This window comes from Vipera ursinii (assembly GCF_947247035.1).
Source record: "Vipera ursinii genome assembly, chromosome: 1".
Lineage (NCBI taxonomy): Eukaryota > Metazoa > Chordata > Lepidosauria > Squamata > Viperidae > Vipera > Vipera ursinii.
Window position 1 is genome coordinate 1,521,935 of NC_139512.1, and position 12,612 is coordinate 1,534,546.

General features: G+C 45.2%; 1 protein-coding gene across 2 annotated transcripts in view; it reads right to left on the reverse strand.

Moving 5' to 3' along the window:
• Positions 1–10,726, reverse strand: part of PDE4C (phosphodiesterase 4C) — a 58,132-nt gene extending 47,406 nt beyond the window's left edge. The window contains exon 1 of one of the 2 annotated variants that reach the window (XM_083349443.1): positions 10,697–10,726. Coding sequence is in view for 1 of the 2 variants with exons in the window: in XM_083349442.1 (XP_083205568.1) it covers positions 9,521–9,666 (146 nt within the window). In the remaining variant the exon portion in view is untranslated. Of the gene's footprint in view, positions 1–9,520; positions 10,441–10,696 lie in introns of those variants that run through there. The other variant, XM_083349442.1, reaches the window with a different exon arrangement.
• Between the last annotated feature and the right edge of the window lie 1,886 nt (positions 10,727–12,612).

The following is a 12,612-nucleotide window of genomic DNA, read 5'->3' on the forward strand; positions in this document are numbered from 1 at the left end:
GGCTGCGTTTTAATTGGGGTTTTAATTGGGGTTTTATATTTTTTCAGGGATTTAATTTAATCTTTTTTAATTGTTCTTAATTTTTTTTATTGAAAAGTTTTACAGTACATTTTATTTTTAACAAAACAAAACAAAACCCCTCCCAACCCGCTCCCCTTTTCCCAACCCTCCCCAACACCTCCCTCCCTCCCCCTCCCCCCCTCCCCGACTTCCCAGAGCTAAATACAAGGTATAAAAGTAGAAACAATCATAATCTACCATATGCAAAAAACAATAAACTATTAAATCTATCGCACTTTAACTCTTATAATATAACTACAAGCAGTATAAATTTCACATCAATACTTAATTGTTCTTTATTGTTGTATCGATGTTTTATATACCCTGTAAACCGCCCTGAGTCCTACAGGAAAGGGCAGTATATAAATTCAATAAAATTCAAAATTCAAATTCAAATTTATAAAGGGCTGCCACAAAGATGAGGGGGTCAACCTATTCTCCAAAGCATTCGAGGGCAGAACAAGAAGCAATGGATGGAAACTAATCAAGGAGGGAACCAACGTAAAACTAAGAAGAAAGTTAGAATGAATCAGTGGAACAGCTTGCCTTCAGAAGTTGTGGGTGCTCCATCACTGGAGTTTTTTCAGAAGAATTGGCCAACCATTTATTTGAAATGCTGTAGGGTGTCCTGTTCATGCAGGTTGGACTAGAAGATCTCAAAGGTCCCTTTCAACTCTATTTATTCTGTTATTTATTACCAGGTCTGGGCTGAAGCTCTGACATAATCACTATGTTTTATGGCAGTGAGTTCTCTACATCTTTCAGCAAAGCCCTTCACTAAACAACTCACAGTGCTAGTGTTACTGAGACAGAAATGCTTCTTTTCCCCTATTTTCTTTGTGTAACAGGCATATATTTTCCCCCTAATTTTTACACACATTTTAGCTTCCTCCCCAATTCTCTCCCCCCAACAGTTTTAAGTCTTTGATTCTGTCCAATGTAACTGTCTCGACTGGCCAGGATTACTTATGCTTCTTGGCTCTTGTCCAGTTTCCATGATGCCGTGAGAAAAAAAGTGTGTGCCCCACTGGGGAGTAGGAAAAAGAAGTCAGTGGGGAAGAGGCTGCGTGCCAAGAACCGCAGGTGTTATAGACATCATGAATCCGAGGAAACTTCTCAAAGGATGGGACAGAGCTTAGCACTGCCACGCAGCCCACGGACTGAGCTGCAAATCAAGATGTTTACCATCTCACCTCTTGTCTGCAGCTCACTCCTGCCATGAACTCAACCAGAGGAACACAAGTCAGTCCGGCAGCTAATTCCTTAGCCTCACCTTTGCAATAAAAACCAGCCTGTCTGTTTTGTAGGGTTCTTGGAAGGATCACGAGGAGCAGATGTACAAAGAGTTCCAGAAAACTCCAGAATGTGTTTCATATGTGCTGAATAACCTTAGCCAATTAAGTAGGGAAGGAGGTCATCGAGATGCCATGAGGTTAAAGTCCAGAGAGAGTTCCTGAGGCATCTTTGCTTACCTCACAACATTCCTCAGAACCAAACCCTGGCTGGACAGCATGAGAACCTAACAATTATAAGTAAGGTAAAGGTAAAGGTTCCCCCGCACATGCGTGCTACTCTAGGGGCTGGTGCTCATCTCCGTTTCAAAGCCGAAGAGCCAGCGCTTGTCCGAGGACGTCTCCGTGGTCATGTGGCCGGCATGACTAGACGCCAAAGGCGCACGGAACGCTGTTACCTTCCCACTGTAGTGGTCCCTATTTTTCTACTTGCATTTTTACGTGCTTTCGAACTGCTAGGTTGGCAGAAGCTGGGACGAGTAACAGGCGCTCACTCTTGTTACGCGGCACTCGGGATTCGACCCGCCAAACTGCCGACCATCTGATCGACAAGCTCAGCGTCTTAACCCACTGAGCCACCGCTTCCCTTACAATTATAAGTACCATTTATAAAAACAAACAAACAAACAAACATAAAAGAGTTGTGCGGCATCAGAATTAATATAATTTACCCACTTTCTCTTCCTTAGTTGAACATATGCAAGCAGGGCTAAGGTAAACAACTTCCTTCTCACCCAGAAGCTGATACTCAGAGTAGGCTGCTTCTGAATAGGGAAGTTCTAGTCTTATCAGTCATTGCCAATCACTCTGAAGACACTGCTTTTAGTTATCAGTTGATCTGAATCTTTTCTGGGAACATGAGAATTTTCTGGATCAGGTTGAGGACCGTTTAATCCAGTGCTCTGTTTATCCTGAGGATCAGCCAAACAGCTTGAGGAAATACTTTGGCTGGTCATAAAGAGAACAACTTTCCCAGGTAGTTTTTCTCAGCAACTGGTATTCAAAGACACGCTGCCTTGAATACTGTATAGAGCAGTGTTTCTCTACGTTAGCAACTTTAAGATGTGTGGACTTCAACTCCCAGAATTCTGCACATATTAAAGTTGCAGAGGTTAAGAAACACTGATATATTTTCATATTGGCATCATGGGCACTGGCACACACGCATACTTCTTCTTCTTGTGCCGTATCCGATATCGGACGCTGGCGATCCTGTTTTTATCAGCAGCCGCACGAAAAAGTGCTGCTGAGTTTTGTCCAAACCAGTCCCTTAGATTTTGAAGCCATGATCTTCTTCTTCTGCCTGGACCTCGTTTGCCTTCAATCTTTCCCTGGAGGATTAAATGGAGTATGCCGTATTTTTCTGGGTGTTGCATCACATGTCCGAAATATTCTAACTTTCGTTTTTTGTTTTTCTCAAATCTCAAACAGGAAAATAAAACCTTGCTAGCTGGCATCTTTAGCAATAAGAAATCAAACTACTTCCCCATTTTTGTCATTTCAAAAAAGTTCTATGGATTAAAAATTTAGTTCAGGAACTCAGTATTCCTTTTTAACAGTCCTCAGAGGTGCTGGGCTGCATTTCCTAACTTCTCTAGCTAGCAGCATCTTTCTTGAAAGTTGCAACTTTCAAAAATATTGGACTACAACTGTCATCACCCATCCAAAACCACAACTAAGGATTATAAGTACTTCAGTCCCAGATATTTGCATGGTTTATGGTTAAGGAAAACTACCTTCTAACATAATTCAAGCTCAAGATTAAAAAGAGAATGAAAAATTCAGAAACAAGCAGAACTTAACAGTCACCCCTGTCTTACCCATCTTGTCTTTTCACTCCCCCTCTTTCCTGCTGGATTCTGCAGCTGGCCTGTATCTGTCCTTAAATCGACAAAGAAAATTGGTTGTCCTCTCCCAATGCTCCTTAACTTTTTAACTCATCAAGTGAGAATTTGATATTTTATTAACTTTTCTCCATTGGGGTTCAGGAGAAGAGAGAAAAGCAGCTGACCACTCTGAAGTCTACTTAAAGGTAAAGGTAAAGGTTCCCCTGCACATGCGTGCTAGTTGTTTCCGACTCTAGAGGCTGGTGCTCATCTCTGTTTCAAAGCCGAAGAGCCAGCGCTTGTCCGAGGACGTCTCCGTGGTCATGTGGCCGGCATGACTAGACGCCAAAGGCGCACGGAACACTGTTACCTTCCCACCGTAGTGGTCCCTATTTTTCTACTTGCATTTTTACGTGCTTTCGAACTGCTAGGTTGGCAGAAGCTGGGACGAGTAACAGGCGCTCACTCTGTTACGCGGCACTCGGGATTCGACCCACCAAACTGCCGACCTTCTGATCGACAAGCTCAGCGTCCTAACCCACTGAGCCACCGTGTCCCTCGAAGTCTACTTAGATAGCCCCAAACACCAGGTAGTATGTGAGAGGGAGAGTGCTGTGTCCACCCATCCCCCAGATGGTACTCGCCTAGGTGCCCATCTTTCTCACTGCTAGCAAGGTGGATCTGAAGTTAATAGTTCAGCAAACTCTGAGCAGTTTCTCTCTTTGTCATCTACTGTACTTCCTTGGACATTTTCATTCGATTACAGCTTTGAGAGATCAGTGCTTTGGCAACCCAGAGGCAGTTTTCTCAAAAGCCAGAACTGGACTGCAGAGAGAAGGAGAATTGGTGGGCTGAAGGACCCTTCAAAGGTTCAAGATAGCATCTGAACTAATCTTACCAGGGATCGTCCCAGTGTAGAAGGGCCTCTGGAGGATGTGTCCACATCCTCTTTGCAAGCCACATATGTGCCTAAACCCCAAGGGATTCTGTACACAGTATAGCCAGGTCCCCATATCAACCCTCCATATAACCACCGACAGCCTCCCATTCCTATGAAATGCATTCGAGTATGGAACAATGGGTACCCTTTCAACAGCTTGTTCCAGCTCACGTCAGTGCCGAAGCCCAGCAGTGTGAGATAATCAGTCAATTGTTTCTGGAGTACAAGCCTGAAACTGGATCGCGAAGTGCCTTTGGGCAGGACGGGGTTGGGGGTCTGGGGAGCACTCTGGAAATGCCAGGATATGTTTCAGACTGGCAACCCCACCCCCAAGTACGGGTGGGGTGGGGTAGAGGCCCTTCTTTCTATCTACTCTGACAGAAGCTTGTTTCCAAAAGACGGTGGGGTTTTTGAATGAATGTAAATGCAAAAAAAAAAAAAGGAAGAAAAAGAAATAAAAATAACCACTCCATTTCAAACTGGTTGTTGTTTTGTTTCTGGTTCATTTCTCCCAATGGCACAACATGGACAAAGCCTTCATTGTGGATCAAAATCTTCTGGATGAACAATTCATCCTGGTGACTAACCAAGCGATGGGAGCTTCTTGCGCTGCTCTCTCGCCACACTGAAATGTCAGTCCGGTTCCTGAATGAATGAGTCCAGATGATGGCTACGTTGGGCCTTGACTACCCTGAACAGAAAGGTCTTTGCTCCTTCCTGCCCCTCCTTTGCTCTCCCAACAGCACAGGGGGGACCAGTTGGCCTCAAGGAAAAGGCACTCTGCTCATGTTCTGGTTTGTAACCGCTTCAGTTTTTTTGCAGAAATCTGCAGACTTCTTGACACTCGGCTCAATGAAAAAGGAAAGAGTCGAAAAGAGAGAAAGAGTGGATCCAACAGAGACTTTCTGGATCTCAGAAATGTGGCATCGCTTGGTGGTGTGCTTTTAACTCAGCTGCTGTTAATCAGAGTAGGGTGATAGGGTCAAATCTAGTCCAGGATCTCTTGTTGCTAACCCTGGCAGTATCCTGTCTCATACTAGGTAGTCCTCCACTTACAACCACAATTGAGTCCAAAATTCATGTTGCTAAGCAAGACAGTTGTTAAGTGAATTTTGCCCCATTTTGCAACCTTTCTTGCCACAGCTGTTAAGTGAATCAATTCAGTTAAGTTAGTAACATGTTTATTAGGTGAATTTGGTTTCCCCATTGACTTTGCTTCTTAGAAGATCAGAAAAGATGATCATAGAATCCCGGGACACTGCGACCGTCATAAATATGAACCAGCTGCCAAGCATCTGAATTTTGATCATATGACCAAGGGGATGCTGCAATGGTCACAAATGTGAAAACCAGTCACAAATCACTTTTTTTCCGGTGTTGTAACTTTGACTGGTCACCAAATGAATGATTGTAAATCGAGGATTACCTGTAGTCACTTTTTATTTCTTAATAATTATTGCACATAACTGCAAGAAATACCTTATGCTGTTTAAAACAGAACAACAATATCCTCTTCTCCACTTCAAAGCACCTAAGGCTATTTGAGCACCTGACCCTGAAAAATCCCATAAGTATGCCTCTTTCTATTGTGAAAAAAACAAGCAATATTACAAAAAAATAGCCCTTTGCTGCCTGATAATTAAAGTCTGCTGAATGAAGGCAGGCAGAGGTAGACTTTTTCAGCACAGGGAGGCTTCATTTCATTAACACAAGAGTTTCTGGAGGTCCATTTGGACTAACTCCATGGTCTAACTCAGGGGTCCTCAAACTTGGCCACTTAAGACTTGAGGACTTCAACTCCCAGAATTCTGGGAATTGAAGTCCATAAGTCTTAAAGTGGCCAAATTTGAGGATCCCTGGTCTAACTCATTACTATAAAGATAAAGGTTCCCCCGCACATGCATGCTAGTCATTTCCAACTCTAGGGGCCGATACTCATCTCCGTTTCAAAGCCGAAGAGCCAGCGCTTGTCCGAGGACGTCTCCATGGTCATGTGGCCGGCATGACTAGATGCCGAAGGCGCACAGAATGCTGTTACCTTCCCACCATAGTGGTCCTTATTTTTCTACTTGCATTTTTACGTGCTTTCAAACTGCTAGGTTGGCAGAAGCTGGGACGAGTAACAGGCGACCTGCCAAACTGCCGACCTTCTGATCGACAAGCTCAGCGTCCTAACCCACTGAGCCACCGCGTCCCTTGCAGCTCATTACTGTATTCACTTGTAAACATCAGGCAGCTGATGAATGGGAGGAAATCCACAAGCAGGGATGGAAAGAATCAGCCCTGCCCAGTGCTTATCCCTGGAGGTAGACTTCCTCTGGTCATGCAGTTTCCATTTAAACAAATGGACACAAACCCATTTTTCTGAAAATTTGCTAGGAAAACTCCGGGGTTTTCAGCAGTTCAGGTGTGGGCCTGAAGCCAAAATCAACTTCAAATAAACCAAACATTACTTCATAAGCCCAGAAAGACATGAATTGAACAAAGGCAAGATGGCTGTTTTTGAAGTTGTTGGTGGAGAGGATATTTTAGTAAGAGTGAGCAAGGTCACCTTGTCATCTGTCTGACACACAGCTTATTTTTTTTTGGTTGTCTGTGACTTGGCATGTTACGGGAATCCAGTTGCTGTCCCCTGTGAGGTAAATCAGGTTATCAAGCTAAGCTGCAAGGCCTATATACACCTTAGGCCCTTAGTCAAGTTTTTTCTAGGTTCACGCAATCCCTAAAACAGGTGTCTTCAAACTTGGCCCTTTTGTGACTTGTGGGCTTCAATTCCCAGAATTCCTCAGCCAGGCACGCTGGCTGAGGAATTCTGGGAGTTGATGTCCACAAGTCATAAAAGGGCCAAGTTTGAAGACCCCTGCCCTAAAAATAACCAGGTCAGCTGCTAAGCTTGTGCAGCATGAAAGCCTTCAAAAGAAATTCAAACCAGGCAAAGCTACCCTACGTTAACTGTATTATGAAGAGGCAGGATCAGTTCTTAACAGAACTGATTAAGGCTTTTCTGCAAACATGGCCCTTGCCATCCATTTCTTTAGGCGCTGCCTGGAGTTCAACAAGCTTGAATGAAGCCAAGATGTCTTTGGCTTTGACAAATCTGGGTCTACACCTGCATAGTCTACCAGGAAAACATCAGTGCATTCTTTCTTTCCGTTTCTCTCACTGCTTTTTCCACTTAAAGAATCATATTAGGATCAAGAGAAGTAACAGCTCCACTGAATTCTTCATTGATCCAGTCCCACCTTAAGTGCTGCAAGAACTGGGAACATTCAGCCTCTGATAACAACACATTGGAAATACCTGCAGAAAAAGGCCAAGAAATCTCTTATTTTCCCCACAAAGAATGATGTGGACTACAGGTAGTCCTCACGACCACAATTAGGACTGGGATTTTGGTTGCTAAGTAAGTCAGTTGTTAAGGGAGTTGCACCCAATTTTATGATTTTTTTGCCATTGTTGTTAAGTGAATTATTGCAGTTGCTAAGTGAATCGTGTTCACTTGACTATTAAGCCAGGGCTCGTCAAACATGGCCACTTTAAGGCTTGTGGACTTCAACTCCCAGAATTTCCCAGCCAGCCATGCTGGCTGGGGAATTCTGGGAGTTGAAGTCCACAAGCCTTAAAGTGGCCAATTTGAGGACCCCTGTATTAAGCAAACCTGGCTTCCCCCACTGACTTTGCTTGTTGGAAGCTGGCTGGGAAGGTCAGAAATGGCGATCACATAACCCTGGGACACCGCAACCTTCACAAATATATGCTGGTTGCCAAGTGTCCTGATTTTGATCATGTGGCCATGGGGATGCTGCAACGGTCATAAGGGTGAGTCGTCAGTCACTTTTCCCGGTGCCATTGTAACTTTGAGTGGTCACTAAATGAATAGTGATAAGCTGAGGACTACCTGTGATAGCTGCTGAATGTTAAGAAAAACAATCCTAACAGAATGGAAACAGCTGAAGTGTGGAAGGAGCAGCCTGCCCCCTCCCCATCAATTCACTAAAGCGCTTCATTTTGGCTAGACCCTTGATGGGGATGCTTTAACCTGGATCCTCTCACCATATAGGGAATTGGACTTTCAGGTCTAAATGGCACCTTCCAATGCTCTGATTCTAAAATTGTGTTCCAGGAATACGCAAAATAACACGTGATGCTTTGGGAAAGCCAAACCGAAGGCCCAGCACAACGGTAGCAGATGTGGTGAGGTATGCATGTGAACGGAGGACCCCTCCCTCATGAGCGCAACGGAGCAGCTCAATTTAATCTCCATCCCACTCACTCGCCAGAGGAGGGAAAGCATTTGGCAAATGACCCATCCCAACTTTTGTTTTGAATTCCACCCCACTTTGTTTGCTTTAATTGTTCCTGACCCCATTGGGGAAGATACTTTTGGAATCTGGAACTCTCCTATAAATAGCTGTTGATGAGGCTGGAAGGGACTTGGCGAGAACAACTTGTGAGTGTGTGGTTTGCGCGAGATGAAGAGACATGCCGGAATCTCACAATGGACTGAGGTTATCTCTCTCCCCCTTTGGAGACAATCTCTTTTCCCCCCACACCATGGTCAAAAGCAAAACTGTGTGCAGAAGGGGAAAAAAACACACACAAAAACCTACGTTGCCAAGAATCATAAACATTCAAGAAAGTACTCTAGTAGATTTAAAACATCCCCTTTTGTTCAGAGTAGAGACTTAACTGATTTATTTCCTTACTTAAATGCAGATTTATTGTTTTGCTTTGGGAGGTTAAAAAAAAAAAGAATCCCAGATCAAGCTTATGGCCTTAAAAGACAAAATGCCTGCAGGAAGCTCTGAAGAAGCAGAGAAGACAACAGCTGCTCTATTTCCTCTGCATGTTCCCAGATAGAGTTGACTCTGCAGTGGGAGATTTCATTTAATAACAAAAGAACATAAAAGACAATCCGGTTGGAAGATACTTGCTTATCCTGCATCTGATTTGCTCCTAAGGACCAACAGAGGCTTCTAGCAAACTTTAAACATGAACAAACTTTACTTCTCCAGAAAGCGGTAAATGGAATTTTAAACGGAGGACATTTTTCTCCCTTTCAAGACAACAGGATGCCTGTCCTCGTCCAGTGGAGAGCTAACCTGCAAACTTTCGCCCTACAGGATATCTGAGATTACTTTAAAAGACAATGAAACGTATCCACGAAGAAGAACAGGTTTAACTGCTAAATGGAAATTCTTTGTGGAGTATCTGTGAGTACTGGAGGAAAACAAGGGGGAGGATTGCTACTAGAAAGATTTAACCATCTACTGCTAGAAGGAGAATATTGAGTTAGATGTTAGTTTGGCTTTCTTCAAGCTCATTGTTATGAATGTCTGAAGTAGGAGCGCATACAACGGCCCCCGAGAAGTCCTCTCCCCCCCACACACAAGTCCTCTTACCAAAGCGGGTGGGCCACAGTAAACCTCCGCTGGAGACGAAATTTGGGGATCATGGTCATTTTCTTGGAGAGGACAGGTGAGCTGCTGGTCTCGGAGGATGGGGAAATGCCTGGGGAGCTGTGTAGCTTGGAGCAGGAGGAGAGCATTCCCACTTACATCACGGCTGCTGTTCCACAGAGGCAGAGATCTCAGCAAAGGCCACCAGTGCAACCACCGCCTCCCCCGTCCCCAAGGCTCTGCACAAAGTCAAGGATGGGAGCTGATGGCCGAAAGGGTAAATTAGACTCTGGAGCTGGAAATGCCCAACGCCGTGCAAAAACATGGACCCGAAAGGACACAGTCACTGCCACAGAAGGGAGCATGGCTGGGATCCATCCTCTTTGCCAGAAGCCAGCTCTCCTCTCTCTGGCTCCTCGGAGTCTGTTGTCCTGATGTGCTGGCGCTCTGTGTCCAGAGATGTGACAGCCTCCACAGCGTTAGATATTCTGGCCCCGAAGGAGTTCACCATCCTCTGAATTTGTGGCCCCTTGAAGGGACCCAGCCATTATTCAAGCCCAAAGTGAGACACGCACAGGCACCATCCCATCCGCTCCGCTCTAGGGAACTTTCTGCTGTCGCCTCACCCCCAGCCGGGAAGCTAAACAAATGGCTTGGCGTGGATCCAGCTGACAGCAGGGCCAAGTTTCTCTCGTCACTGTCTCCAGCAAGGGTAAGCCAGGGACAAGGGGCAAGAGGCTTGTCCCCATAACTCACCTGCAGCTCTCTCTAGCTACCTCACTTCAACGCTCTTAGGCCATCCTCGGTAGACAGCTTGGGTCTGCAGATACTGGCCAGCCCTAACAAGACAGCGGAGCCCTTCCAGAAGCTCAAATGCAAAAAGACTGGCATTTATAGAGCTGCCTCCCAGAGCAGCAACAGCCGTTGGAAATGGTCACAACAAACCCTAGCAAAAAGCAGGGCAGGGCACAGTAGGCCTGAAATCTAAACCATCTATGTCCAAACCTGCCTATCAGCCCTTGTGATGCTGATGTCCAATTACACCCATAGTTGATCACCTCTGCTAGCCCGCCCCTTGACCTCGGGTGAGTCCAATTTCACTGACAGTTGATCACCTTTGCCAACCCCCCCCCCTCGGTCTTCCAAACCCGTCTGGCAAATGTAAACATTTGCTCTGACCTTTCGTTGCTGCTCCAGGCTGCTTGCAAATAGCCGGCTGATACAAGAACGGTAGCGATGCAAACGAGCTAACAGTGATGAAGATGGGACAGCCGAGTGCCCCTGGGGAATCTCTTGTAATTTGCTAACTTTGGCACAGTTCGTGTGGCAGGAGGGTGCGTGGGTGGGAGGGAGCGCATGTAACTTGATCTAGGCTATTAGCATATGGCGCTTCCCATCTTTTCCAGAACTGACTATTCTGACAGGCAAACAGCTTGCCGGACTCTTCTTGGTCAGAGAAGAATCCTTTCAGTTCAGAGACTGAGGCTGGGATCGACTGCCTGCAAAACATGTGATGTGCCACTGAACTAAAAGTAGATGAGAACAGCTGCAGATTCGTTTCCAGTTGGAGGGATGGATTGCCTCCCGGGACATCACCCAGATGGAATCCTCCCCTAGCAGGACTTTTCTACAGAGCGCAATAATGGAAGAGCGAGAGCCAGTTTGGTGTAGTGGTTAAAGGCACAAGTCTTAAACATCAGGAGGCTGTGAGCTTTAGTCCTGCCTTAGGAACAAATTCAGCTGGATGACTTTGAGCCAGTACCATCTCTCAGCCCTAGGAAGAAGGGCTGAAAACGACACGATTCTGAAAAATGTTACCAAAAAACTTGCAGGAATTTGCCCAGGCAGTCCAGGATAACTTGAAGGCGCCTCTCGCACCAAAAAGCAGACCAGTCTCCTCCTCCTCCTCCTCCTCCTCCTCCTCCTCCTCCTCCTTCTTTCTTCTTCCTTCTTCTTCCCCACCTCATTTCTATGTGCACAGAGAAAACAATAACCCTGGTGGGTCTACCCTACCATGGCTAGATTGTTCTGGTTACCATTTAAAAGAGAGACAAGCATCTGCAGGTGAAGGAGAAAGAGGCAGAATGCTATGATGGGTTAAGCAAGTAGGTCTTCTCCATGGTCTCACGGTTAAATCTCTCAGAAGGTAGGGCTCGGGGGAGGGACTTCATTCATGCCTTCATTCATGTGGGGAGATTGCAAGGACAATCGGCCTTTAAAAAATCATGAGAATATTGAGCTATTTTATAAAGTGTGAGACTGTGTCTGTCGGGTCTTCCAACCCAGTTCTACCCAGGAATTCTTAAAGAAAAAAAAGCTCTTTGGCTGGAATCCTATAAACTGGCACATGTGGCATTGAGCGTGAAGTTGGACACCATTTTGACAAGGCCTTTTGGCTTGATGTTTGGCAAAGTACTTCCAGGAATGTGAAGAAACAAACAAGGAAGGGATTTGCAAGGATCTGAATCAAAAGGGGGCTGAAACCCAGAGTCCCACAAAGATAATTCCTTTTTGACTGGCTGATCATGTATTGCCCTTCATCAGAGGCAGATGGCTGAGATCCAGGCTCAGGAGGGTGGGGTGGGGGCAAAAAAGTAAATTCCCACTTGGTCCTGGATTCTTGCTAGGTGATTCTTGGCTTCACATGCACCCTCTGTAGAGCTGCTGGACCACTCACTACCTTTACCTGGTATTTGGGGAGCTCCGAAAATTGGGGCAACCAAATACAGATATGCAGTGGGCAGGAAAGGAATGTCAGATTTTCTCCAAAGGAGTTGGGTTAGAAGTGTATGTCTCACCTCCTGCCAAGTGACTATATAAGGTTATAAAGCAGAAAGAAAAACAAATGACTCTGGTGTACAAAGCCTCACATTTGGGAGGAAGACTGGAAAATTTTTCTGATTCTGGTCTTGATGCTGTTTAGCATTTTCATTTTTTTAAAAAAACAAAAAACAAAATAAAGGAACCTATGCTGAAAACATTTCACATTTAACAAAGAATCTTTGCAGAGCATTTGCTTTGCCTGTGAAAACCTCCTTTGCTTCCTGAAGTAAAGCGATCTGTATTTTCTCCTGTACCTAAAAAGATGCCTTTTC